This window comes from Canis lupus, chromosome 5, assembly GCF_048164855.1.
Source record: "Canis lupus baileyi chromosome 5, mCanLup2.hap1, whole genome shotgun sequence".
Classification (NCBI taxonomy): Eukaryota; Metazoa; Chordata; class Mammalia; order Carnivora; family Canidae; genus Canis; species Canis lupus.
This window is the reverse complement of record NC_132842.1, coordinates 58,084,871-58,112,615: the sequence shown is the minus strand read 5'-3', so window position 1 is coordinate 58,112,615 and position 27,745 is coordinate 58,084,871. Positions and strand designations below refer to the sequence as shown.

Here is a 27,745-nt window from a genome sequence, read left to right as displayed (position 1 = left end):
GATGATGTCCCTAGGAAGGAGATTCGGCCTCTTCTATCACCATGCAGGGTGGGAACCTGGGGACTATGTGAGAGACACGGTGGGTTAGATACATCACAGATCTGGGACAGCAAGCACAGAAAGAAAGGTCTGAAATCAGCTCCATCTCCAGAAAAGTAGGACCTTCCTCGCATTTTCAGAGAGTTGTGGCTATGGCATTTTTGGCTCCTGAGGTACAGTTAAGGAGATGGCATGGGGTAAGCAGTCATCTGCCAAGAAGGGGCTCTGGATAGGTCTGACAGAAGGGAGGGGCCCAAGGGCTGGAATCTTGAAAAAGTGACATCACTTCCTTGGGGACAAGCGTATAACAGATTTAGAACTCTGGTAACCAGGAAGCTGCATTGAACAATGTCCCTCTTTCCAGCTCACTTAACTGGAGCCGGTCAAGAGAACAAGATGCTCTGTCGCTGTTGCCCTACTTTCAGTGGCTCTGGGCTTAAGAGAGTCCAGACAGAGAGATGTTCATGTCGCTATGGACGTCAGCTCAGCCCTCTTCGCCGAGGCTTCTGGTTATGTGCGGGAGACCTCAACAGGTACTGCAAGGCACCTGGACGAAGCCACTGGAGAGCAGGCCACACTGTAATCTCAGCTGAGGGGGCTCGCACCTCTTTTACCCTCATTGGGTGTGTGTCCATTTGTGTATGTGTAAGAGGGTGTGTTAGTGTGAGACTGTGTGTGTGTGTGTGTGTGTGTGTGTGTAGAGGGGACAGAGGAGAGGAACATGCCCTTCCTGGGCAGAAACCAGCTGCCACGATTGGGAAGCCTGGGACATCTTTGGTGTTCAGACGCCAGGTCATAGCAGGCAAGATGAGAAGGTGAGTGCTGAGGGCCAAGCTCAACTTCAGGTATCTAAGTCATGAGCGCAAGAGTCTCTTTCATCTGGCTTCTCCTTGCCAGATGTCCCTTCAGCTGCCCCTGTGATGTGAAGCAGAGAACACGATTTCTAAAGGAGATGTCCCCTTGTTGTGTTGTGGAGGGAGTACCCTAATGTCTCTTGGCCCTGTTCATACGGGGCACTGTATTTGCAGAGCTGCACCCAGGAGATCTTAGAGGAGATGTTCTGTGGCTTCAACTCTTCTAACTCCCTAGACAATGATCAGGTGCACCAGGCAACAAGGAGCAGTGCTGTTCTCAGGTGAGAATGGGAAGAGGGTTCTCCACTGAGAGATGGCCCCCACACAAACATGGAGAGAAACCTGGAACCCTCCCGTAGTGTTTCCACATGAGTGCTGCACAGGCCCAAACGCAAAGAGACCTGAACCTACACTCCTAACCAGCGGCTACGTCTGAGGTGATAAGACACTGTTCCCCTAGGTTGGAATGGTGCAGAATAGATTTCATGCTTTTGAGGAGTGGGGGTGGTTTGTTTTTTTCACTCAGAGCAATGAGTGTCTTTGCGTTTCACTACCATTTTCCTTATTTCACCCACGTGCCTCAGGTATCCTGTGTAGAATGCAGCTCCACTGTCGTTGCACAACGTCTGCAGGCCTCACAAAAGATCACACTAAAGAGGGTGATTTAAGACAAAAGGAAGGGTGGGATGAAGCCATTCTCTGTGTTTATCTCTAAGGTGTCATGTGCCAGAACACATCAGATCATTGTAGGCCCAAAGGGTCATGTGCTGTGTCCTTAGAGGTCCTCGTAGTACTCCATCAATGGGGCCTTCTGCCACAGTGATTCAGCCATCCAAGGCCCTTGGCAGTTGACATGATGCCATTCTCTTGCCATGTCTGCCGTGCTGCAAGGAGCACCTTGTGTGTCCCCACAGACTGTTTAAGTTGCTTGATCTGCCATAACCTGGAAGCCCAGTTTGGGTGGAAGCCCTCTGATGCCTCTTGACCCAAGTAGCTGGCTCTGTCTTTTGTGTAGAGATCCACACAGGAAATTTTGGATGAGTTGCTCCAAGGGTTCAATTACTCCATCTCCCCCTGAGAAGCACAGGTGCATCAGGCCACTGACTACAAGCATGGCCGGTCTGGGCTGAGAGCAAGACCCATTCATGGTGAAAGTCAGGACCCACAGATGATCAGGGCAAGCCAAGAGCCCTGACTAGAAACAATTGGCTGCCATGGGGCCTGCCAAAGAAGGTGCTCTTCCCTGATCCTTCCTCCATAGTTCAGGAACAGACCAAGGTCCATCAGCTTAGGGGAAATGCCACGCAGCCCATGCTTTGGTCTCTTCTCAGGCCCAATCTGTGGGATCAGAAGCAGCATCTGAGGTGCTAACCCTCTGTGTTCTATCTGCAGTGGGATGTTTACGGATGACTCCATGGAATACTGGTCTCCGTAAAAGCTCTGAGTTGAGAGAAATGCAGGTGTTGCTCAGCTACTGGAATGTGTTGAAGTTGCCAATACTCTGCCCTGCGTGCCAACCAACCAATGGTATTTTGAAGCCTAGAACCTTTTTCTATGTGCGCCCTGAAGTCCTTTGTCCTGCACAACTTCCCGAGGGGATGGGTGTCTCTGGGCTGAGCGCCAGACCCTGTTCTTCCCAGTGGCCCATGGTTTGGAAGCAGACTGCAGTGCCCCTCCTTGTGTCTCCGGTTTGGAAAGGAATCATCCACCCTGACCCCGGGTGAGGCCTGGACCATGCAGATGCTCCACGAAGGCAGAATGGATACTTTTGTACAGTCCCTGCTGTGATCCTTCCAGGAGAGGAGCCTCTCAGAAAACGCAGTCATTTTCTGTGTCTACCAGGTGTTCAGCACAGCCCAAAGGGTTCTGGGCCAGCAGCTCCACAGGTGAGTGACCACCCCATACACAGCACAGGGCCTGAGGCTCGCCTCTACTACCGGCATGTTTTGGGAATGTCACTGCACCTCTCTGAGCTTCCTTTCCCTCCTCTGAGAAGGGCTGTGGAAGAGGATGAACCTCATGGGGCTACTGTGGGCAATCCTGGCAGAAAACATGGCCTAGACTTCTCTGCTGCCTGGCCTGTCGAAAAGGCTGCTGGGCATCTTCCTGTGGAGCAGCTGTCTCTCCCCAGCGAAGAAGCTCTCCACATCAAGCCTCATGGGCCTGTGGCACCCTGGGTGTACAGAAGCACGTGGAAAGCAGGCCATTTTCCTGTTTGCAAAAGACTTTTGGGATTCCATCTAACTGGCCCTGCTCCTTGTCCTTCACGTGCCCAGAGCACAGGTTACTAGGGAAGGCAGAGCAGCTCAAGGTCCACTCAGTAGACGGAAAGTGCTGGTTGGGATTCCTTTCTCCAAGAATAGAGATAAAGTGCCTAGGATTGCAGACACATCTCTAAGCACTAAGATCATTGAAAGAATACAGTCGACACAGTGTCTCGGTCTCAAGTCTAATCAGAGTGTCAGACAGTCAATCACTCGACCTGTCGTAGGCACGCATGTCCACAGTTGGTTAGATGTGGTATCTTCATGGCCGCCGCATGGGATGAATGGATCCACCCACATTTCGACAGCTCAGATGGAGAATAAGATCAAGGAAGGGCACTGGGTGGCTCAGTCAGTCAGGCCCCTGCATTCAGGTCAGGTCATGATCCCAGGGACCTGGCTTTGAGACCTCCATTGGATTCCCTGCTCAGTGGGGAGCCTGTTTGCCCTCTCCCCCTGCAGCTCTCTCTGCTTATTCTCTTTCCCTCTCTCCAAGAATTTAAAAAACATCCTTAAAAGTGTTTGTAAACTATCAAGTAAACCTCGGATTGGTCCTTGGATCCAGAAGGAGAACATTGATGCCTCCACAGAGCAGGTTGGGAGACTACAGGGGTTGTCACTGGGGAGCGACTGTCAGCCCAGGATCACATAGATCTCTTGATTTCCAAAGGGAGGGCTTCATGTTGGGATGTTCTTTTGAAGAGACAAATGAGTCAAAGGGAGCGGCATGTGGGGTCCTTAACCTGGACCCAAACCCTGACTCTAAACAAACCTCACCCCGAACCCGAAACCTAACGCTAACCCGAACCCGAACCCTAACCTTAAACCTAACCCTAACCCGAATCCTAACCTGAATCCTAACCCCAAATGCAACACGAACCCTCACCCAACCCTAACTTTCCCGAACCTGAACCTGAACCCAAAACTGTACCCTAACCCTAACCCTACCCCTACCCCTAACCCTAACCCTTACCCTAACCCTAAGGCCTAACCCTGAGGCCTAACCCTGAGGCCTAACCCTGAGGCCTAAACCTAAACACTAACCCTTAGGCCTAACCCTAACCCTAACCCTAAACCCTAACCCTAACTCTAACTCCTAGGCCTCACCCCTAACCCTAAGCCCTTGGCCTAACCCCTAACCCTAACGTCTAACCCTAAACCCTAACCCTAAGGCCTAACCCTAACCCTTAACGCTGAGGCCTAACCCTAACCTTAACCCTGAGGTCTAAACCTAACCCTAACACCTTACCTTAACCCTAACCCTGACCAGAAGGCCAAACCCCAAACCCTAACCCCTCAGCCTAACCCCTAACCCCAACCCTGAGGCCTAACCCTAACCCATAACCCTGAGGCCTAATCCTGACCCTAACCCTGAGGCCTAACACTAACCCTAACCCCTTACCCTAACCCTAACCCTGAAGCCTAACTCTAACCCTAACCCCAACCCTAACGCTGACCCTGACCCTGACCCTAACTGTAACCGTGACCCTAACCTAACCCTGACCCTAACACTGACCCTGACCCTAACCCTGACGCTGACCCTAACCCTAACTCTAACCCTAACCCTAATGCTGATCCTAACCCTAACCCGACCCTGACCCTAAACCTAACCCTGACCCTGACCTTAACCCTAACCCTGAGGCCTAACCCTAACCCCTAACCCTGAGTCCTAACACTAACCCTAACCCCTAACCCTGAGGCCTAACCCCAAGGCCTAACCCAGAGGCCTAAACGTAAACCGTAAATCTGAGGCCTAACCCTTAGGCCTAACCCTAACACTGACCCCAGACCTAACCCTAACCCTAACCCTAAACCCTAACACTAACCCCTAACCCTAACCCCTAACCCTAACCCTAACCCCTGACCCTCACCCTAACTCCTGACCTTACCTTGACCCTAACCCTAACCCTAATGCTAACCCTAACCCTGACCCAAATCTAACCCCTAACCCTGACCATAAACCTGACCCTAACCCTAAACCTGACCCTAACCCTGACCCTAACCCTGACCCTAAACCTGACCCTGACCCTAACCCTGACCCCTAACCCCTAACCTCTAACCCTATCCCTAACCCTAACCCCACCCCTAACCCTAACCCTAACCCTAACTACCCTAACCCTAACCCTACGTCCCCCTGAAGCCTTCCCGCGGGTCCTAAGTAGGCCGGGTTCCCTTTCAGCGTGGACGCTCCCCCTCATCCCCGGAAGCCCTCTCGCGGGCCCTGTTGAGGCCGGGCCCCTGTCAGCATGGACGCAGCCCCACGTCCTCCCCGAGCCTCCCCAGCGCACCCAGGTTCCCGTCAGTGCAGGCGGACAAGGCTACTGCGCACGCGCCCCCGGGGCGAGGCCTGGGCTCGGGCGCCCCCTGCGGGATGCGCAGGCGCTGCAGGAGGCCGTTTGGGAGGTGGCGTCCCCCGCGCAGGGCCGCCCCCGCCTCCTTCCAGGCTCCAGCGGAGGCGGGTGAGCGGCGGGAACGTCTCCCTGACACCGAGCCCAACCCCCGCTTCCCCAGGAAGCCGCGAGACGCGACGAGACACGTGGACCAAACTCTCACCACGTCCCGCAAAACCCACTCCACCCTCCTCCGCTGCGGGCGGGGCCGCGGGCCGGTGCGGCCGCCCTGGAGACAGCGCGGGGGCTCCTCGGGGAGTTCCCGCTAGAGCCGCCCTGCGACCCGCAGGTGCGCGGCCTGGAGCTCGCTGGGAGATAGAGACGCGGGGAGACGCCGGACACCTGCGCCCCGATGTCCACGGCAGCCACGCTGTGGGTGGAGCCTCGGTGCCCTCCGGCAGAGGATGGATAAAAAGGATGGAGATGGATGGTGGAGAGAGAGAGAGAGAGAGAAAGAGAGAGAGAGAGAGATTGGGATGTCACTCAACTATCAAAGAGAAGGACATCTCGCCGTTTGCGGTGACACGGACAGAACCAGAGGGATCATGTTAAGTGAAATAAGTCAGTCGGGAAAGACAATGACCGTGTGGTGTCATTCACAGGTGGAATTAAAGAAGCAAAGCAGAGGAACATCTGTGAAGGGAAGGAAAGACAAATAAGATGGAAACAGAGACGGAGGGAAAAGAGACTCTTAATCCTAGGAAACACACTGCGGGTCGCTGGAGGGGAGGGGCGGGGGCGGGGTAACGGGGACGGGCGTGAAGGAGGGCACAGGATGTCAGGAGCACTGCTGTTCTCTCCAACTGGTGAATCCCTGAATTCCACCTCTGAAAGTATAATACACTACACTGTTAACTAATTGGGTTTAAATTAAGTTAAAAAAATCCCTTGTATCAGAGCACATGTCCTTCCGGGCTCTCTGTTCTGCTCCTTCAGTTGATGCCGGAACCATCCCCCCGTGGGTCTGGTTTGTTTAAGTAGGCTCCACGCCTCGTCCACGGCCCAGCCCAGGGCTAGAACTCACGACCCCGAGATCAGGACCGGGGGCGAGGTCAGGAGTCGGGTGCTTCACCGACGGAGCCAGCCGGGGCCGAGAACCGCGCTGGTTCATCCTGCATCTCTGTGACATCGATTGAAATAGGAAAGTGCTGCGTCCCGCTCTGTCCTGCTTCTCCAATACTGACTTGCTGTCCGGGGTCATTCGTGGGGGCCGACGGATGTTAGGGTTTTTTTGTTTTTTGTTTTTTTTCCCTATTTCTAAGAACTGCCACCATGATTTTGATAGGAGTGACATTGAAACTGAGAGTGGCTTCAGGAACTGCGGACATTTTCACAAGCTGAGGCTCCGGCCCGATGAGCCCAGGACGGCCTCCCAGAGCCTGGAGGGTCTCAGCGCACAAGTCTCGCGCTCCCTTGGTTCAGTCTAACTACTTTGTTCTCTGTGATGCTCCTGAGAAGGGAGTCACGTCCTTAATTTCCTTCCTGAGGCTCATTGTCGGGACACAGAGAGGCTACTGAGCTCTGTAGGGTCGTTCTGTGTCCCTGAATGCTCCTGAATTCACACCTTAGTTCTAACAGGTTTTGGTGGAGGCTCTCGGGTTTCCTGTTTCTAGTGCCGCGTCTTCAGCAAATAGGGACAGTGTGACGCCCCCCTTCCAGGTGTGGAACCTCTGCTGTTTCCTGTCTGTTGACTACATTAGGACTTCCAGCGCTGAGAGGGGACCTCCTTGGCTTGTTCCTGCTCTTAGGGGAGACGATTTCAGGTTTTCACCCTTGAGGATGATGTCAGCTGCGGGCCTTCCTACACGGCCTTTACTCTGTTGATAGACATTTCCTCAAAACCCACTGTACTTTTTTTTTTTTTTTTTTTTTTTTATGATAGTCACAGAAGAGAGAGAGAGAGAGGCAGAGACACAGGCAGAGGGAGAAGCAGGCTCCATGCAGGGAGCCCAATGTGGGATTCGATCCCGGGTCTCCAGGATCGCACCCTGGGCCAAAGGCAGGCGCCAAACCGCTGCGCCACCCAGGGATCCCCCCACTGTGCTTTTTTATGTTGTATTTTGTCAAATGCTTTTTCTGCAACTCTTGAGGGGATCGTATACTTTTTGTCCTTTCTCTTGTTTTTTGTTTTTAAAGATTTTATTTATATATCCTTGAGAGACACAGAGAGACAGAGAGAGAGAGGCAGAGACACAGGCAGAGGGAGAAGAAGGCTCCATGTAGGGAACCCGATTTGGAACTCGATCCCAGGACTCCAGGATCATGCACTGGGCTGAAGTCAGGCGCTAAAGCGCTGAGCCCCCCGGGGCCGCCCCATGTCCTTTCTCTGGTTAATGGGATGGATCGTGCTGACTGATGGCCAGAGGGGCCGTGGCGGGGAGGTGGGCAACATGGATGAACAATAGTAAAAGCTATAAGCGTCTGGTTCTAAATAAATAAATCCCAGAAATTTAGAAAGTACAGCCTGGCAATAGAGTCAGTACTGTTGTGACAACTTTGTACGGGGACAGTGACGCCGCTTCTCGTGGGGAGAGCTGAGTAAGGCACAGAATTGTCAAGTCATTAGTTGTAGCCCTGAAACTACTGTCACATTGTGTGTCGACTGTACTTCAATAAATATCAAGGAAAAAGGGTTTCTGGTAGGACTCCCGGTGGGTCCGTGAAAGGCATTTACACGGTCGTTACACACACGAAGGCACCTCTGCAGAGGAGATAAAGATGCTCACATGTCTTCATGCTAATTTTTAGAAGATTTACTTGAGAGAGGGTGCGGGGGGGTGGGGGGTGGAGGGAGAGAGGGAACCTGGATCAGACTCCTCACCCACCGGAGCCCAAGCCCCACACGAGGCTCCACGCCACAACCTCAAGATCCTGACTTGAGCCAAACTCAAGAGTCGATGTGGAACCGATTGAACCACCCAGAAGCCCCTCAAATGTTCCTAACTGCAACCCCATGCTGTGAACCCTGGGGGACGGGGACATCTGTGACCCCCAGTCTGCCTTGAAGGGCGGGAGGCCTGCAGGGCCCGAGGATGGGAACTGAGGATGTGGGAGGGTGCCTGCATCCGCTTCCCGCTCGGTGTGGGGACAGGACCCTCCCCCGGGACCCTCGGCCTTCAGGGTGAAGGGCTAAGTGCTGATTGGACCCCGCCTGCCCACAGTGATGATGCAGGACCCCACTGTGGGCGGAACTGTGGTGTCCCCAGGTTCCACCGCTGCCTGGTGCCCACTCTGCGTCCACAGACCTTTGGAGGCACTCGTGCTCCGGATCTGGCTCGCAGCAACCCGACTCTCCTGCTCTCCCCAGTAGCCCAGTACTCCTCTTTGCTCAGTACCCCGGTACTCCCACCTTCCCCAGTACCCCAACCCTCCCACTCTCCCCAGTACCCCAACCCTCCCAATCTCCCCAGTATCCCAGTACTCCCACTCTCCCCAGTACCCCAATACTCCCACTCTCCCCAGTACCCCAACCCTCCCACTCTCCTCAGTACCCCAGTGCATAAAGAGGAGGCGCTCACACAGTGACAGGTCACAGGTGAGTGACAGCTGATTCCTGCTCCCTGCGGGCCACAGTGGGGCCTGTGGGTCCGGGTTGGGGCACAGGCCTCCCGGGCTGGGGTCCACAACACCCCGACCCCCCATGCGATGACCGTGAGTAGCTCCTACAGCCCTTCCACAGCCCCATGGGGTGAGAGCAGCCACCCTGCTGCCCCTGTCCAGGGAAGGAGGCTGCAGTCAGAACTCGGGCAGCTCCCCCGGACCCCCACTCCCCTGTAAGCCCTGTGCTGTGCAGAGACCCAAGCCATGACCTTTGCAGCTTGTCCTAGACGCATGGACCCCGACAGGGGTGACTGACAACCCCCATCCTGCCCTGTGCCCGCTGGGTCCCCCTGGCCCGTGAGCAGGCTTGCTCTTCACGCACTGGAATGTGGAGTCCCTTGTGTTCCCCCAGGCCCCCCTCAGGCTATTCACACATCGCTGCCCTCAGGGTAGGGAGTTTGGTCGCACTCTTGCTGGCATCAGGTTTTAATTTTGATGAAGTCCAGTCCGTCGCTTTCTCCCCTTGGTCATTGTGCTTGTGGAATCTAAGAGAAACCTTTGATCCCCCGGGGCTGGGAGACATCACCCCAAGCATCAGATTGGCAGTTCCCCAGAGCCCCTGTGCTCCTGATACTGGGGTGGGAGCGCTCTGTGATCCCAGCGTGACGGCGTGTCCTGGGACAGTGGCTGGGAAGGTGGACTGTAGGTGGGCAAGGGACAGACAGGCAGCGAGGGCCCGTGTGTGATGCTCCAGCCCAGCCTGTGCCCCTCAGGGCTACGGGGTTGTCTCCGGCTCCAGTCAGACAGAGGGGCACCTGCCCACGGGGAGCACCTGGACGCATGTGTCCTCGGAAGGTTCTCATGCGCCGTCATTCTTGGATGTGTTTGGATTGCAGCACGATGCAGGAGGACCTGGAGACCCTGCTGGCCTTGCAAAGGGCCAATATGGTGGCTCAGTACCATCAGGTGAGGCCCAGAAGGGACCATAGACACTACACACCCACGACAGGGGGGACCATACCTGCAAGAGCAAGTGAGGCTCAAGAGGGGATCAGAGCCAAGGATGAGCCAGGTCAGCCCAGACAAGGACCATAGTCACTAGGAACAAGTGAGACCCTGGGGATTGTCCCGGTGTCAGTAGCAACTAAGGGTCCATCCTGGATCCTAGTCATTGGTAGCTGAGGAGCCCAGTCACCAGGTACAGGTGAGGCCCAGGTGGGGACCACAGTCACCAGGTCCAGATGAAGACCACAGCTACCAGGTCCAGGTGAGCCCAGGTGGGACCAGAGTCACCAGGTTCAGGTGAGGCCAAGGTGGGGACCACAGTCGCAGATCCACATGAGGCTCAGGTGGAGACCAGAGTCACCTAGGTGAAGCCCAGTTGGGGACTAGAGTCACCAGGTCTGGGTGAGGTCCAACTGGGGACCAGTCACCAGGTCCAGGTGAGGGCCAGGTAGGATCAGAGTCATCAGGTCAAGTGAGGCCTAGGTGGGGACCACAGTCACCAGGTCAGGTGAGGTCCAGGTAGGAACCACAGTCACCAGGTCCAGGTGAAGCCCAGTGGAGGACCACAGTCACTGGGTCCAGGTGAGGCCACGGTGGGGATCACAGTCACCAGTTCCAGGTGAGGCCCAGGTGGGGACCAGAGTCACCAGGTTCAAGTGAGGCCAAGGTGGGGACCACAGTTGCAGATCCACATGAGGCCCAGGTGGGGACCAGAGTCACCAAGTCCAAGTGAGGCCCAGGTGGGGACCATAGTCACCAGGTCAGGGGATCCCAGGTAGGGCCCATGGTCACCAGGTCCAGGTGAGAGCCAGGTGGAGACCAGAGTCACCAGGTCCAGGTGAGGCCAAGGTGGGAACCACAGTCACCAGGTCCAGGTGAGGCCCAGGTGGGGACCACAGTCACCAGGTTCCAGTGAGGTCCAGGTGGGGACTACAGTAGCCAGGTCCGGGTGAGGCCCAGGTGGGGACCAGCATCACCAGTTCCAGGTGAGGCCCATGTGTGGACCACCGTCACCAGGTCCGGTTGAGGGCCAGGTAGGGATCAGAGTCACCAGGTCAGGGGAGCCCAGGTAGGGATCAGTCACCAGGTCCGGGTGAGGCCCAGGTGGGGACCACAGTCACCAGGTCAGGTCAGGCCCAGGTGGGGACCACAGTCACCAGGTCAGGTCAGGCCCAGGTGGGGATTGTCACTGATAGAAGCAGGTGAGGCTGTCAGGCTGCGCCCACCAGGCAGACAGGCCCTTCCTCTGGTGCCTGGCTAATCTCAGAGGGTCAGCACTCCCTCAGGATTCAGGGGAGGGAGGACCCCTTCTGCTCCCTCCTGTCCCCATTTCCCTCCTCTGATCAGTCTCCACCACGGAGCCCCCTCTGTTGCAGGCGCACCAAGCAGGGTCTCCGCAGGACCTGTCACTGTGGAAGGTCACCGACCACCAGGGCTTTCTGAAATGAGTCCCCTGGACACCTCTCATCCATCTCAGGGTGGGTGCAGTCCCTTTCAGCAGGGGCTCCTGCAGGTGAGGGGCTCTGGGGCCAGGGCGTGCTCTCCATTGGGGGACGGCCTGGTCTGGGGTGAGTCCGCAGGAGTGCTCTCACCCACACCCCCCAGCCAGGGCCCCCACAGTCCCGAAGGCTTCTACGGGGCTGCAGATAGATGCCAGGGACCAGTCCAGGGCAGGGAGGGAGGGGGAGCCACAGAGGGAGGGCCCCACCAGGCAGGAGGAGGGAAGAGGAGGAGGGGGCTGCCCTGGGTGGGAACTAGGGAGGGGACAGCCCAGTGACCTAGGTCGCAGGGGACTAGGCTGATGGGTCAACAGCCCCATGAGAACCTGACGGAGGCTGGAGACCCCAGGTGGGGCCCCCTCAGCCCTGCTCACAGCCCAGTGGCTGCTGGGATGGCTCAGGGGTGGGTCGTGCTCAGGGGCTCTGACAGGACAGGAGGTGAAATGGGCCAGAGGCAGAGGTGACAGCAGAGAGGGGAGTCAGGGGACAGCAGGGGGACGGCCAGGGGGCAGGGTGAGGCCGGCTGGACGCTGGGCAGTCAGGCCCTGGGGAGGCGGGGGGACCTCAGCGGGACGGTCATGGGGCACCTGGGCCACGCTAACAGCTCTCGGGCTGGTCCATCGAGGAGGGGGGCAGGTCACCCCCTGGGGGCACTGAGGGGTCCCCGCCCAGCCCACCACTGGCAAACACCCTTCTCAGACCCCCCAGAACGCCGCCCCTGCCCGCCCTCAGGCTGCTGGCAGCCCCTGCCCTCCCTGGAGGAGCCCTGCCCTCCCCAGGCCCCTGGGTGCAGATGGGGGGGGGGTGGCTGTGGGGCCGGGGCCTCAGGGCTCTGCGTCTCTTGCCCTCCAGGGACAAGGAGCTGCCCGGCCCCAGCCCCCGCGAGGCCAAGGTGAGAACCCGTCCTGGGCCCCGGGCAGGACTTGGGGGGGGGGGCTGGGGCCAGCTGTCTGCACCCCGTCCCCCAGGACATCCCCGGGCGTCTCCCCAGTCCCCCATCCCAGCGCTGCACGGGCTGCCGGGAATGCACCCCAGACCTGGAGCCGCAGTCCGCAGGGAGCCCTGTGCCTTCCTGGCTCCTCCAGGTCCTGCGGGGGACTGGACGCAGCCCAAGCGCCCACCTCCTGTGGCTGGAGCCTCATCTGTGGCCCCCGCTTGTCCTCTTCCAGAAACTCCACCAGGAGACCCAAGCGTGGACAAATGGATAAAAATGCTCAAGCGATGGGACCACTACCTCCCCAGCGAGAAGGTGGGGTGCTGGGTGCCCCCGAGGGCTCTCCGTCCTGACGGAGCTGGGGGGTCGCCCTCAGTGTCCTCCTGCCCCGTCCTGGGGGAGCCCCCTGCCTGGGGAGAGTCTTCCCAGGATGGCGGTGGGGGAGAGTCAGGTCGGGGCCACTGTCCCTGCTCCTCGTGGGGGACAGAGCCCAGCTCCAAGGAGACCCAGCCTCTCCGCAGACACTGTGGAGCCAAAGCCGGAACCTTCTAGATGCCTCGCGCTCCCTGGGCTCCAAGGGACCTCCCTGGGCCCCTCTCACCAGCACTGCCTTCCTCCCTGCAGCTGAGTCTTCAAGGGGGTCCCGCCCCAGGTGCGGGAACAGGTGTGGCTGCGATTGCTGAAGGTCAACCAGGTTAAGGCCAGGAATGCCGGGAAATACCAGGTGGGGCCCTTCCACTCCCCATGGACCCTCAGTCCCCTCCCCACCAGGGTTGACCCCCTGTCCCCTACCCACCCAGGGCTGACCCCCCATGTCCCTTCCCCACTGGGCTGATCCTCCATGTCCCCGCCCTGTCCAGGGCTGACCCTCGGTCTTCTCCACCACACAGACAGCTGGGCACAGGCCCTCACGCAGGCCCCGCGGGCACGGTGGACACTCCCGCCATCCCCGGCCTCCCAGGGGAAGGAAGGAGGTTCCTGCAGGACACACTCCCATGGTGGCCCCAGGGCTCCCTGCCCAGGACGGCAGCTGCTGACAGGTTGGGGTCTGTGTCCCTGATGCCGGCTCCTCCTCCCGGGGTCTCCCCACAGGAAATGAAGGAGGCGGCCCTGGTCTCCTCCTGGGACATCATGCAAATCAACCTGGACGTCAACCGGACGTTCCGCAGTCACACCATGTTCTGGGACCGCTACGGGGTCAGGTGAGGCTGCTGGGCCAGCAGGGTTCGGGGGCCCGGGGGAGGCCCAGGGGCTTCTGTGCAGGGGACACAGGGTCTCTGAGGCCGGGGGGAGCAACAGCAACAAACAACACACTGCCACATGGTAAGGTGCTGGGGATGACCCCCGTGCCCCCACCCCCGGGGTCTCGGGGATGGGGAGGCCCCAGGATGGGGCCTCCAGGGGTCACCATCTGAGCTAAACCCCAAGGGGGTGAAGGACGGCCCCATGAAGAGCAGGGGGCCGGGGTGGGGGCGTGGGGGGCAGTAAGGGGACCTGGGGGCCAGGGTGCATGGCCGTGGCTGGACAGGGACACATGGACCTGACGAGGGTCGGACAGGTCAGGGTGACACCCACCCTCGGTGCTTTATGTACTTCTGAATTCGGTGCATTTTATTTTAGACAATTTGCAGTTGGTGAGCACACATAGTATGACGACCCCCAGATGCCGCCCCCAGTCCAGGCAGGCCCTGACCTGAGCACACGGGGCCCCAGGGGCAGGGGTCACAGCAAACCCCAGACTGGGGTCGCCTTTATCTGTAGACGTCTCCATGTGCGCCTTAGAGAAGGGGGTGCCCTGTGTCTGCAGGCCCCTACGCCATCCCCCTCAACCACCGCCCCCACGCCATCCCCCTACATCATCCCCCCACACCATCCCCCACACCCCCACACCCCCCACCCCTACACTATCGGTCCCCCACCCCCACTAGGACGCAGTGCAGCTGCCCCCTGTAGGACATGCTCAGCCTCCCCGGCCACCTTGGGGTTCTCTGGACAGCCTGCTCCCATCAGAAGCCTGGGTGTCCCATAGAGTCCCCAGGGGCCGTGGGGAGGGGGGAAGGCAAGGAGCCCCCGACAGGGGGGTGCAGATGGGTGGAGCAGGGGGTGCAGCTCCCTGTGTGCAGCGGGCGAGGGGGTGTGGGAGCCCGGGACCCCAGAGGTGACCTGCAGGGGCGCCAGGGGTGGGGCTGAGGAGCTGCCAGGCAGGGGTGTGCTGGGGCTTCCCGGGGGGCCGCTGGAACCATCTCTCCATGAGAGCTCGGTGCTCCTCCCTGCAGGGAACCTGCTGCCCCCTGGGGCCCCCGCGGCCCTCAGAGCACAGCCAGGTCAGGCTGACCTGTGAACCCCGGCCCAGGGGGAGCCAGCCTCCAGCAGCCCGGGCCCGGGGGCCGCGGAGCCGGGGTGCAGACTCAGGCCTCTGTGCAGGGGGCATCAGGTGGCTCCTGGCAGCGCCGAGGGGGCCGCACCCCATACCCCCCCGTGGGCTCAGATAGTGACCCCAGGGGTTCGCAGACTGTATCGGGGTCACACCTGCACGACGTTCCCTGCTCTCCTCATGGCGGCTCAGACCTGGAGCCCTGAGATGCTCTGGGATGGGCGGGCCCGGGGTCCCCCCCAACAGAGTCCAGTCCAGGGACACCTGGGAAGGCCTGGGAGTGCGCTCAGGGCCACGGATGCCCCGGCTGTGTGGGCTCAGGGTAGGGGCCACGTGGGGCTGGTGGTGTTCCCGGGACACGGGGCCAGGCCAGGGCAGGGAAGGAGAGGCGTCAGAGGCTGTGGGGACCGGGACAGGGGGAGCGCTGTCTCCCAGGGGGCGTGCAGGGGTGCCGCTCCAGGGCTGGAGGGGGCGCTGGCGGCGCTGGGGGAGCCCGGAGCTGCACACCGCACGGAGGCATCGGACACCCCAGGGTGCACATAACCCCCCGGCACACTGCACGTGTGAGGTCGCTGCCAGACCTGACCCCAGAGATCGGCCCCCGCGGAGGGGCCCTGAGGCCGTGGGGCCTGCGGGGCGGGTGTCGGCAACTCAGGGGCCTCACTGGACGGGGGCTGACTGAGCAGAGCCCCCCGCTGTCCCCCCTCCTAGGCAGCGAGCCCTGTTCCACGTGCTGGCGGCCTACTCGGTGTACGACACCGTGAGTGTCCCTGCCCCTGCCTCCTGCCCCGCAGGCGGCCTTGTCCTGAGTGCTGGTGACCAGCGGGACTCACGGTTAGGGCCCCAGCTCCACGGCCCCGAGATGCCGGGGAGGGTCTCTCTCCTCCAGGACGAGCAGGGGGCTGGGTGCAGACCTCCCAGGGGAGGCAGGGCCTGCGTACCCCAGGGCCCCCGTGTGCACCGCGGCCGTCCTAGAACTCGGATCTGGACCCTGACAGATGGGACTACTGATGAGAACCCGGGCGGGGAAGGCTCCCACTCCCCTGAAGGGCACCAGGCCGAGGTGCCCAGGAGGCTGCTCCCTTCCATGGCGCATTCCAGAAGGGCCCCCTGAGGACCCCAGCTCACACACTCCAAGGTCCCGTGGGGTGTCCTGGCCCTGCTCCCCTCGTGGGACCTCCCAGGGGCCACAGTCAGGCCCCCGACCTGCCCTCAGTGGGGGGGTCTCCAGACCTGGTGGGTCCCCTGCAGCCTGGCACAGCTCACAGAGGCCCCTCCTCCTGGTCTGAGGACGGGGGCCCTGGTATGGTGGCTGCAGGGCTCGGTAGTGGGGCCCAGGGTGCTGGCGCCCGAGCTGGTCCGGGTGGCCCTCACCTGCCCCGCCCCGCCCTCTGGGAGCCCCCTCCGGGACCCCCCTCCAGGAACCCGGGCTGTGAGGGAGCCGGGGGAGCCTGACGCCTGCGGGGAGGGCTCAGAGGGGGCTCGGGGTGCACGCCCTCCGTGGGGCTCTGGCTCTTGCAGGAGGTGGGCTACTGCCAGGGCATGAGCAAGATCACGGCCATCCTCCTCACGTTCCTGCCCGAGGAGGACACCTTCTGGGCGCTGGCCCAGCTGATGACCATCGACAGGCACGCCATGCACGGTAGGGGCCTGCCGGGCCGCTGGGCGGGAGGGGAGCTCAGGAGGGCCTCCCTGCAGGCTGCTGCACCGGGGGGCAGGCGGGGACCCCCCAGCCCGCCCCACCACAGGCAAGGGCCCCGCCTCCCCGGTGGCCTCGGGGTCCGGAGCTATGGCCACCCGCCCCACCATCTGCAGGCCAGGCTCGCACTCCCGCTGCTCCCCCAGCCTCCCGCCCGGCTGCCTGCTTGCCCCCCAGGCCTCCCTGCGAGCCCACGGCCACACGGGGCCCAGGGGGCAGCGTCTCCCCCTCCCGGGGACCCCCAGCCTCACTCCCAAGCCCCACAGAGGGCCATGCACACCCATCACCCTCCCCGTGGCCTGCACCCACTGCCCCTCGGGGCTGGGGACCCGCCTGTCCCTGCGGCGGCCCCTGCAGGAGAGAGGGTGCTGGGTCAGCCAGGCCTGGTCCTCAGCCCCCAGCCCACGACCCGCAGGGTCTCTGTGAGGACGAGGGTCCCCGAGCCCCGCCCCCCCAGCCTGGGAGGCAGCCCTGCCCTCTGGGAAGAGCGGGTCCAGTCAGGGCTCCGAGGGCGGTGGGCACACGGGGGTCAGGGCGTGGGGGGAGGCCCCTGTCCCGACACCCCCCACCCCGCCTGGTGCAGGAGGAGGCCCTGATCGTGGGGGCCTGGGGCCTTCTCAGGCTTCTTCATCCCAGGCTTCCAGAAGCTCCTCAGGTTCCAGGCTCATCATGAGCGCGTCCTCGAAAGAGCTGTCCCCGACCTGAAGAAGCACATGGTGAGTGGGAGCTCCTGAGGCTCCGTCCCCAGGGCCCGGGGCAGGGGGTGGGGGGCACGGCCCTCCGAGCTGCCCAGAGTTGGGGTCACGATCCTCCTCTGGGGCCTGGGGGCCCTCGGGGCTGGGTGGGGCCATGGGCCATGCGTCCACCTGGCTCCAGGGGCCGCGGCGTGGGGCCTGAGCACCTCCTGCCCTTCCGCCAGGACGAGGAGCAGATGTCCACCGGAATCTACACCCCGAAGTGGTTTCCCCAATGCTTCCTCAGCCAGGTGAGGCCCCCCGGGACCCCCGCTCCCGGACCTGCCCCCTGCCCCTGGGGAGGGCTCAGCTCACCCCACCCTCCAGACGAGCCAGGCCCCACCCCGGGGCCCTGAGGCTGAGGCTCGCAGCCCAGCCCGTCCTGGAGAAGCCCAGAGGGTCCCTGGAGGAGGTTCCGGGGGGCGGGACGTCTCTGCCTCAGCTCCCCCAGGGGAGGCTGGGTCAGCCTGGGGTGTGGACGGACCCTTGGCCCATTGGGCGGCCAGCCTGGGGTCCTCTCGAGGCGTGGTGTCGTCAAGTGGGGGCAGAGTCTGTGCCCCCAGGGGTGCAGGGGGTGCTGGCCGGGGTCAGAACCCGGAGCGGCCGGGAGCCCTGATCTCACTGGGAGGAGGGCACGCAAAGGGGGGCTGTGGGGCCTCGTCAGAGGCAGCCGGGGGACGGCAGGGGCTGTGGGCAGATGGGAGGCCTAGCCTAGCCCCAGCCGAGCCCCCCAGGGGCCCTGCTCAGGCCGCTCTTCCCACCCCACTGTCCCCTAGACCCCCTTCTCACTCACCCAGAAGCTGCGGGATGTGTATATACTGGATGGGGAGCGGGTGCTCACGGCCATGGCCTACACCATCCTCAAGGTGCACAGGAGTAAGTGAGCCCCTGGGAGCCCAGGTGTGCCGGGGCAGGGGGCAGGGGCAGTGACCCTGTGCTCTGAGCAGCACCCAGACCTGGGGAGGGGGGACGGCGGGGCAGGCGGGTGCAGCGGGGCTCCCTGAGAGGAGCAGCGGGCAGGGGCCACCCTGGCCAGTGCACTGCCACAGCGCTCCTGGGCACAGCGAGACCCCAGCCGCTGCCCTGGGGGCACCGGGGGCCACAGGACGGGGCCCTCTGGGTCTGACTCTCGCCCACCGCCCAGAACGCCTCCTGAAGCTGCCCCTGGAAGGGCTCTGGGAGTTCGTCCGGGACTCTCTGGCCCAGCCCTGGGCCCTGGAGGACGAGGCGGTGCTCAGACACCTTCGGGCCTCCATAACCCAGTTCCGGAGGATGCGGTGTGACCTGCCCCCTCCCCCAGGTGGGCTCAGGGCCCCGGCCCCTCCCTGCTCGGCCTGCTGGGGCTGCCCACAGGGGACAGAGCCCCCGGGGCCCCCGTCCTCAACTCTGGGGCTCTCCTCTTCGGCTCCAGCCTCGGGGACCCCAGGCCAGGGCTGAGCGTGTGGGCACCCAATGCAGGGCCCGGGCACCAGTGTGGGGGGCTGAGCACAGGGTCAGGCCGGGGGGCCACGTGGGAGCCGTGAGGACCCCCGGGGCCCCCAGCGGGGGACACACAGCCTGCTGGAGACGCTGACCCCGTCGGCCTCTTTCCAGCGGGACCTGAGGAATTCCCCACAAGGCCCCTGGGCCTGGAGCTAGTGTCCCTGGCGCCCGGGGCCTCTCCTCCCTTCTCCGGCCTCTGAGACACCGCCCAGGGTGGAGGAGCAGGCCTCCTACTGGGCCCAGCCACCCAGCCTAAGCCGCCTGGACCCCCTCCCGGCCAGGCCATCATCCAACTTCCCCCCCAGCGATGGAACTCCCTCCCCATCCTCCCAGTGCAACAAGAGGGTGCAGGCAGGTGGCCCCCAGACATGGGCTTGAAAACAAAAAATGGGGTCCCCTTCCCTTCGGCACCTACCTGGGCCACCCCAGAGACCCTGCGACGGACCAGGCCTTGGAGCATTCCCGGGACTCCCATCACGGGGTCCCCCCAACCCCCCAGGGATGACGCTGTCGGGCCCAGGACACCCTTCCTGCCCCGCGGCCACTGCAGCTCGTGCCCCTCGCTGGGCAGTGACGGGCACAACCAGGGCAGAGCCAGGGAGGCGCTGAGCCCGCTGCCACGAGGCCCCACACAAGCCCGGGACCCTCTGCCCTCCGCATCCACGGGGCAGCTCGATGCTCGCAGGCCTCGGGGGCAGAGTGTGATGGTGAGTGCGGGGGCCCAGAGGCTCTGGCCCGCTGTCACCATGCCCTGCCTCGTCTCGCTGTCCCTCCCAGAGGGCGGCACCCCCCTCCCCCGCCCCCCCCTCCCCCCCCCCCCCCCCCCCCCCCCCCGCACAGGACACCAGCCCCTGACGCAGAGGGACCTGGGCTGGCCTGGCCCCAGGCTCTGTGGGGGCAGGGGCGACTCAAGCCCCCCCCCAGGCCCAGCACGAAGACTAATGGGATCCAGCCCCCCTGGGCCCTGGCCAGGCCTGGGTTCTGGTCCCGGGCTGAGTGAGCCCTCTCACAGCCGGATGTGGCCTCCTGGGCCCTAGGCGTGCCCCACAGATCCAGGTCGCTGACCTAGGGCAGCCCTGGGGATCCTGGGACACCCCAGGGCAGGGCAGCAGGGGCAGGCCCGTGGGCCCCACCCGCACCCACACCAGGAGGCAGGCTCCTCCATGTGCTGGGGCTCCAGCAGTCAGTCACCTGGCCCCAGGGGCCCGAGGCCGAGGTCCAGCTGCCCTGCGGGGGGACCCAGCACAGGAGCCCATGGGCCGCAGGTCCAGGTCAGCCCTGCTGTCCTCAGAACCGCCTCTCAACGCCCCAACCTCAGGACACGCGCCCCCACCCAGAGTCCGCACAGGCTCCCAGGTGGGGGACTCCAGCACCCACACCCCTGTGGGATTCCCGCTTTCCTCTAAGGACAGGAAGGTCTCCCAGGGGAAGGCACACACCCTCTGCTCTGAGCCCCTGTTTGCTGTTGCAAGTTCAATAAAGTGTTGTGTGAAAATGCATGGCCGGCTTGTTTCTGCATCTCCCGGAGCTCTGTGCATGGGGTGCGGAGGGACCCCCCAGAGAGGAGGAGGGGCACTGCCAAGGCCCCGACCAGCCCCTGCAGGGGCGCCGCCAGGCACACACAGCTGACGTCCCCACGTGCCTTCCAGGGGCGGCCAGACGCCAGGGTCAGGACCCCACAGACTCTACTGCGACTCAGCCTGTGCCTGGGGCCAGGACGGGCCTGGGACAGAGTGACAGCCGGGGAACCTCAGGTCACCAGGGTCTGTGCAAAGCACCCTGGGAGGTCTGTGCTCCCTCTGTTCAGGGGGCCTGGGCTTCCCGGGCTCCGGGGCGCTTCCTCCCCTCTCCGCCCCGTGCGTGTGCGCCTGGGGCACAGAGGGCCCACAGGGCGGTCAGTGTGGCCCTGGAGGGGAAGTCAGGACAGCAGGCCCTTGCAGCTCACACAGCTGGACCACCCTCACCGGGCGGGCTCAGCATGCACACCTGGTGCTGTTGGATCTCTCGCACCAGAGTGTGGAGGGCACCCTGCACGCCCTAGAGAGTAGGGGCTGGGTGAGTGTGGGGCTCGGCCTGGGGGCAGGCAGCGCAGGGGACCGAGGGACCCCAGCCCCGTCCCCACCCCAACTCCCACACACAGGCAGCCCCAGGGCTCCCCCCATGGGCAGCCGGCTCCTCAGGAGCTCCCCCCAGGGTGGCCCCGAGGTCTGGCTCCCTGCTGGAAAGGCATCGGGGAGAAGAGAAGCAGCCAGCGCTTGGCGGGGACCCACTGCCACCCACGGGAATGTGGCCGAGCCGGACCTTCCAGCTCAGCTGACCCTCCGGTGGGACGGCACGGCACGAGGGAGCCCGGGTCGGCCAGGAGAACCCAGTTAGCCGCCCAGCGCCAGCACCAGAAGTGATGGTGTTTCAACCATTTCGGCGTCAGGATGACGCGGCCTGAGGATCAGATGGCGGCACGGCGACAGACACACACACCCCAAACCCAACAAACGTCGGAATCCCCCGATTGTTGTCAGACAGCAGCCAGATGGGTACAGACACGATGCTGGGGTCCCCGGTAGGACACACGGAGGATGCTACAGACCACGGCTGCAGAGGCGCTGGAGGCCCGGGGATGTGCCTGCGGGTGCCGACAGGGAGCACGGGGTGGCGGGAAGCACCCTACAGAGGGGGGCCCCTCCTGGGAAAGGACGCCGGGTCCCCGCAAAGGCTCCGGATGCTGACATCTGTTCTCTCCTTCAGCTTCTGGTTTCCCCCCTATTTTGTTCTTCCTGATTCTCCTTCGGCCTCCACCCTGCATCCGAGCCACTGACCACACGGGCTTCTTTACGACGTTGGGCCCCAAAAGGAGGCCGAGCTCTGGCTCCCAGGATCGGGAAGGATCATCGCCGAGGTTTATGCTGATCCCCCCGAGCTCGTGCCTTCACGGCTCTTCTCTCCTGCAGAACGAGGGGAGGCAGAGGCCTTACAGGGAAGGAAGCCCACTCCCACTCGGGCGGGACCGTCTCTCATGGAGGACGTCATCTGGGCCAAGGAGTGCAAGCGGGGGGATCAAGAACAGGTCGCAGGTTAGACACAGTCCGCTTTGAGGTTTGTCCTGAAGCAAGCACTTACCTTCGATGTCATGCTTCATCAGTTCATCCATTTATTATTTGTTAAAGATTTTATTTTTATGTCCTCTCTACACCCAACATGGAGTTCAAACTCACAATCCTGAGATCAAGGTCCCCCGACCAGGCCGGCCAGGCATCCCAGGGCCATGTTTCTCATCTCTTTGCTGGCTCGCCTACCTCTGCATCCAACTGGGACATTGAGTCCATGACGGGGGAGCTTTAGCTACCTCTGAACCTAGAACGTTCTCACTGTATCCCCATCCTAGAATGACCTTCGCCATTGAATAGCAATTTAAATAAATTGGCAGTCAAATGACTCCTGGTAAAGGAAATGGCCAACTTGTCATGTGTGTGGGCCCCGCTCCCTGGGCTCCCGGGGAGGCTCTGCTTTCTTTAACGTCGATCAAGGTCCCAATGACTCCACCGCACCTCTATGCGGGGGCTGTTTCTGCCCTGACACAGGCAGCACATAGGCTTCAATTAATACTTATCAATCAATCAAAGGGAGCCTGGCCGCTCGGTGTGGTTTGTAAGAACACGCGACTCTTGTTCTTGGGGTGGAGAGTTCAAGCCCCATGTGGGTGTAGAGATGACAGAAAAATAAAATCTTAAAAAGAAAATCAATCAGTTGGTCTGGGGGGGACACAGCCCCGGATCCCACAGGGGCAGGGAGCCAGCTGACGGGTCTACACACAGTATTATAAGCAGCAGAGCACAAAATCAGAACTTTCAGAAGTCTGCTAGAGTGGGGGACATGCCGGCCTTGACGGTGCTTGGGAGGCGAAGTGGGGGGAGGCCCCTGGAGCGACAGGGTGGGCTCAGGATCCCCGGGGTCCCAAGGACGATGGCGCCAATGGTTCCCAGGCCCAGGAGCGGGGACCCCAGCCAAGAGCCGTGGGACTAGGGCCAGCTGTCTGCCCTGTGTGGCCTAAACTGCAAACCCCTGTGCAGTCACGGGGCCCGTCCCTGGGCCAGGCCAGCAAAGGCCAGAAGTGGGAGGAGACCCTCCGGGCAGGAGGAGCACGGGTCTCCTCCAGGGCAGCCCCGAAAACTTGGAGGTTTGAAACTCAGTCACTTGTCTGAGATCAAAAAACAAACAGAAGCCGGGACGCAGGCAGGGTGAACGCAGGGTCTGTAGAAGCGGCGGAGGCCCGGGGCCCAGAGGCTCCTCTGTGGAGGCCCCTGCAGACCGGGGGACGGGATGCTCAGCCCCAGGCCCAGGGGACCCGGCGCCCCCGTCCACATCCCGCCCTCAGCGCCGAGGCTCTGGGGCAGCACAGCCCCGCCCGCGGGAGGCCAGACCCTGCCTCTGACCCGCAGGTGCATCGCTCCCGAGGCAGATGCATCGCCCCTGAGGCAGGTGCATCTCCCCGGAGGCAGGTGCGCACCTGACGTCAGCGCTGAGGCTCGAGGAGCAGCACGGCGCCGCCGGCAGGAGGCCAGACCCCGCTTCTGACCTGCAGGTGCATCGCTCCCGAGGCAGGTGCATCCCCGGAAGCAGGTGCATCGCCCCCGAGGCAGGTGCATCGCCCCGGAGGCAGATGCGCACCTGACGTCGGCGCCGCGGCCCGGCCCCCAGACCCCGCCCCGACCCCTTGCTGCCGCCAGGGGAACGGACCGCAGAGGCCGCAGAGCTCCGGCTCTGCGGGGAGAGCGGGGCTTGCTTTATTTTCATTTATTTTCTTCGATTCTTTTGTTTTAATTGCTTAACTTTCATTTTTCGTATATACCTTATGTATTTCTTATTTTTGTTTATTTTCATTGTACTTTACCTTTTTTCCTCTTGTTTTGGGATCTAGATTCTTTTAACAAGCAGGCCAAAACACACCCAGGATCTAGTTTTGGGGGGTTTTGTTTTTATTATTGTTGTTTTTCTTATATTTTGTTTTTCTTTCTTCTTTCTTTTCTGGACATAATAAGGAGATGGAGAAAATCATCCCCCAAAAAACAACATGAGGTAGTACTCACAGCTAGGCAGTTAATCAATACAGATATAAGTGTTGTGCCCAAGATTGTGAATCCGAGAAACCACCAAGGAGCCAACACCGATGCAAGCGCAGGAGGGTTTATTAGGAAGCTGGAGCTTGGGTCCAAGTATACCCGACACAACAGAGCAGGGACTTGGACCCCGAGGTAGGTTTCAGCTAAGTTTTTTATAGGCTGGTCTAGGGGATCTTCAGAAGGGGTGGAGGAATTTTTCAAGCTCTGTTTACATTTTGATATGGGGCTTTTAAGGGCATTGAGCTCTGTTCTTATTCTAATAGGGGCTTCCTGCCACTGGCTTGGGCTGTTTTTATTCTAATATGGGGCTTTCTAGGACCTTAAGCTGTAAGCCGTTTTCTTCCTGTAAGTGAAGTAACATAAATTTCAGCTCTTATACCCAGGGGACTGGGATGGCTGTACTTGTGCTAACGCTAAACTTGAGGTGGAATGGCCTTGATTTTTCTTGGCCTCCACATAAGTAAGATGTCTGAACTAGAATTTAAAACATTGATTATAAGGATAGTCGCTGGGCTGGAAAAGAACACAGTAGTCACTGTTGTGCCCAAGATTGCAAATCCGAGAAACCACCAAGGAGCCGACACCGATGCAAACACACGAGGGTTTATTTACAAGCTCGAGCTTGGGTCCAAGTATACCGGACACAGCGGAGCAGGGACTTGGACCCCGAGGTGGGTTTCAGCTTAGTTTTTTATAGGCTGGTCTAGGGGATCTTCAGAAGGGGTGGAGGAATTTCTCAAGTTCTGTTTACATTTTGATATGGGGCTTTCAAGAATATTGAGCTCTGTTCTTACTCTAATAGGGGCTTTCTGCCCCTGGCTTGGGCTCTGTTCTTATTCTAATAGGGGCTTTGTAGGACATTAAGCTGTAAGCTGTCTTCTTCCTGTAACTGAAGTAACGTAAATTTCAGCTCTTATTCACAGGGGCCTGGGATGGCTGGACTTGTGCTAACGCTAAACTTGATGTGGAATGGCCTTGATTTTTCTCCACCTCCACAGGGACACCTGGGTGGCTCAGTGGTTGAGCGATTGCCTTCAGCTCAGGGTGTCATCCTGGGGTCCTGGGATCGAGTCCCACATCGGCTCCCCTTGGGGAGCCTGCTTCTCCCTCTGCCTATGTTTCTGCCTCTGCTTCTATCTGTGTATCTCTCATGAATAAATAAATAATTTTTTTTTAAAAAGAAAGAAAGAACAAATACCAACCCTAACAGGTAGAAAACTGCCATTTGGATGAGGGTCAGAGAGGGGGAGCACAAGATAGACAAAAGGCTCCCTGAGCCCAGGCCAATATTCAGCGCCCTCCTGCACATCAGCTTCGAGCCTGAGCTGCACGCTGAGCTTCACCCTCAACTGAGCCCTCCGGGGAAGTCTTCACCGTGGAGGCTGATAGAAGGTTGCGAGCTCCAGGAGCTCCACACCTTAACCCTAACCCTAGTTTGGGTTCTGATCTGAACCAGCTCCAGGGCCTGGCTCTACTTACGGAGGGACTGAGGACACATGCGTGACACCAGAAAGCTCGGGCACCCACCCAGATTGATATGGTGCCATTTAGGAAAGCAGCACAGAGATAGAGCTTGAACAATCTGAAGGGACCTTTGAGACCAGTCCCCTGAGGCTCTAAGTTCAGCACCTCCCTGCACCCAAGCCATGCACCTGAGCCTCACGCTTAGCCTTGTCCTCAACTCAGCCCTCCCGGAAGATTAGCCCAATGCCATCAGATTGGAACATCTGAGCTCCTGGGCCCTAGCCCTAACCCTAGATTGGGTTTGGTCCCGACCCAGGCCCCCAAGCCTGGCTCCAAATTCCAAGGCATTGAGTACACATGAATGACACCAGAAAACTCGCCCATGCACCCAGATGACATTGTGAAATTTGGAATTCCGGCAATTGATTCCAACCTGAAAAATCAGAAGGGCCTCCAAAGCCCAGTAAACACATTCCCTGGCCCCCTGCACATCAGCTCTGAACCTGAGCCTCATGCTGAGCCTTGCCCTCAACTCAGGCCTCCCAGGAGGTCTCCTCATGCAGGCAGATAGGACTATCTGAGCTCCAGAGCCCTAACCCCAGCCCTAATTTGGGCTCTCCCCCAACCACACCCCAAGGCCTGGCTCTGAACTCCAAAGGATGGGGAACTAGTGAGCGACAGCTTAAAGGCTGGTCAACCCCCCAGGCGGAAAAATGCCACCTGGATGAAGGGCAGAGAGGGGGAGCCCAAGACAGACAAGGCCTCCTTGAGCCCAGGCCAATGTTCAGTGCCCCCTGCACATCAGCTGAGAACCTGAGGTTCATGCTGAGCCTCCCCCTCAACTCAGCCCTCCGGGGAGGCAGATAGGATGGACCTTCCAAGCTCCAGGGCCTTAACCCTAACCCTAGTTTGGGTTCTGATCCAAAACAAGTCCCAGGGCCTGGCTCTAAATCCCAAGGGACTGAGGACACTTGAGTAACACCAGAAAGCCCGGCCACCCACCCAGATTGACATGGTGCCATTTGGGAAAGCCGCACAGAGTTAGAACCTTATCTCAACAGTAGGTGGTGTGGAGGTGCCATGGAAATACTATTTACTTAACTGTGAAACAAGGACTCCTTGAATGCAGCTCTCAACTAGCGTCTCCTTAAGAGAGTTAGAACAAATATCCACAGTAGGTGTGGAGGCTCAGTAAAAACGCACTGCAATATCTCTGGGACACAAGCGTTCCTTGAATGCAGCTTTCCACTAGCCTCGTAAGTAAGGGAGCTAGAACCTATCTTAACAGTAAGTGCAGAGACACAGGGAAATGGGCTGTCCTTAACTCAGAAACAAGTGTCCCTTGAATGCAGTTTTCAGCTAGCCTCTCACTTAAGGGTGAGATATATATAGATAAAGAGAAGGAAACAGAGATAGACAAACAGAGAAACTGGATACATACCTACCTATATCAAGTGCTTACCTCAGGGCTGAATTGTTTTACTTCCTATTTTATACCCTGCTGGGTTGAGTTTAATAGAAGAGCATACATTGATTTGGTAATACAAAAATCTTAAATGCATATTTAGATAACGTCATGTGGATATAGACTAATAATGAACTTTTTTTTAATATAATGAACATTTTTTTAATGAGTTGCCCAGTGTTTTATAGAAATACAAGAGCTGTGGCCCTTTGCGTGGCAAGAGGCCTGGGCTGCAGGAGGATGGAGGTGGGGACAGGCTAGAGACCAGCCAGGACCCATTGCAGTAGGTCCAGGAGAAAATGAGGTGTGAATTACATGCACTCTTTCATTGCTAAGGTTTTGCTCCTACTCTTCCCAAAGTGGGGAATCTGCCCTCTTTACCCCATTTCTCTACCTACTGAGATTCTGCTCATCCTTCAAGGCTGAACATTGTTCAGTTCAAATCTTGGTTTCTCTGTAAAGCCTCTGCACTCCCACTGCTTGGTAGAGTTACCTCCACAGTGTTTTCACAGCCCTCTGTTTCTTCAAGAATGGTATTTCTATCTCCCTTGTTCTATCACTAATCATTTATATCTCCCAACCAGACTGTAATAACATTGAAGAGCCATTTCCTACTTTTAAGGAAAAAAACCCTCATAGTCTTAGTGCAAAGCTTTGTATGTTATAGATTCTCAATAAATGTCCATTGAATGAAAATCATTAAAAAACATATATAGAGAGCTTTAAAAAGAACTATAATTTCATTTTTCTCTGTTCATGTCACTTATCAGTTTTTTCCTAATTTTATTATACTTAAACTAAAAAGAATCTGCTCATAATAACCATACCCCTAAATAAATGCTTGTTTTCTCCAACAGTGTAATTTGATGTTATGCATATCAGCTT

The 27,745-nt window shown here is 59.7% G+C and overlaps 1 protein-coding gene across 11 annotated transcripts; it reads left to right on the top strand.

Moving 5' to 3' along the window:
* Nucleotides 1-366: 366 nt before the first annotated feature.
* On the top strand, nucleotides 367-19,621 carry LOC140633793 (USP6 N-terminal-like protein). 11 transcript variants are annotated; one of them, XR_012031382.1, is made up of 14 exons: nucleotides 367-572; nucleotides 1,068-1,174; nucleotides 2,286-2,613; nucleotides 2,736-2,779; nucleotides 8,791-8,886; nucleotides 9,036-9,082; nucleotides 9,861-10,053; nucleotides 11,469-11,605; nucleotides 12,444-12,483; nucleotides 12,761-12,840; nucleotides 13,150-13,249; nucleotides 13,618-13,727; nucleotides 15,611-15,659; nucleotides 15,898-16,446. XR_012031382.1 is itself a non-coding variant. In XM_072826842.1 (12 exons), the coding sequence occupies exons 2-11, from the start codon at nucleotides 1,132-1,134 to the stop codon at nucleotides 13,206-13,208; spliced, it is 1,032 nt and encodes a 343-aa protein (XP_072682943.1). In that variant the 5' UTR covers nucleotides 367-572; nucleotides 1,068-1,131; the 3' UTR covers nucleotides 13,209-13,249; nucleotides 13,416-13,600. The 11 variants fall into 11 exon arrangements, 7 of the variants coding, with proteins under 7 accessions (XP_072682943.1, XP_072682942.1, XP_072682945.1 ...); XR_012031384.1 differs by having other exon boundaries at nucleotides 9,984-10,053; nucleotides 15,611-16,446; XR_012031383.1 differs by having other exon boundaries at nucleotides 11,469-11,570; nucleotides 15,611-16,446.
* Nucleotides 19,622-27,745: the final 8,124 nt, after the last annotated feature.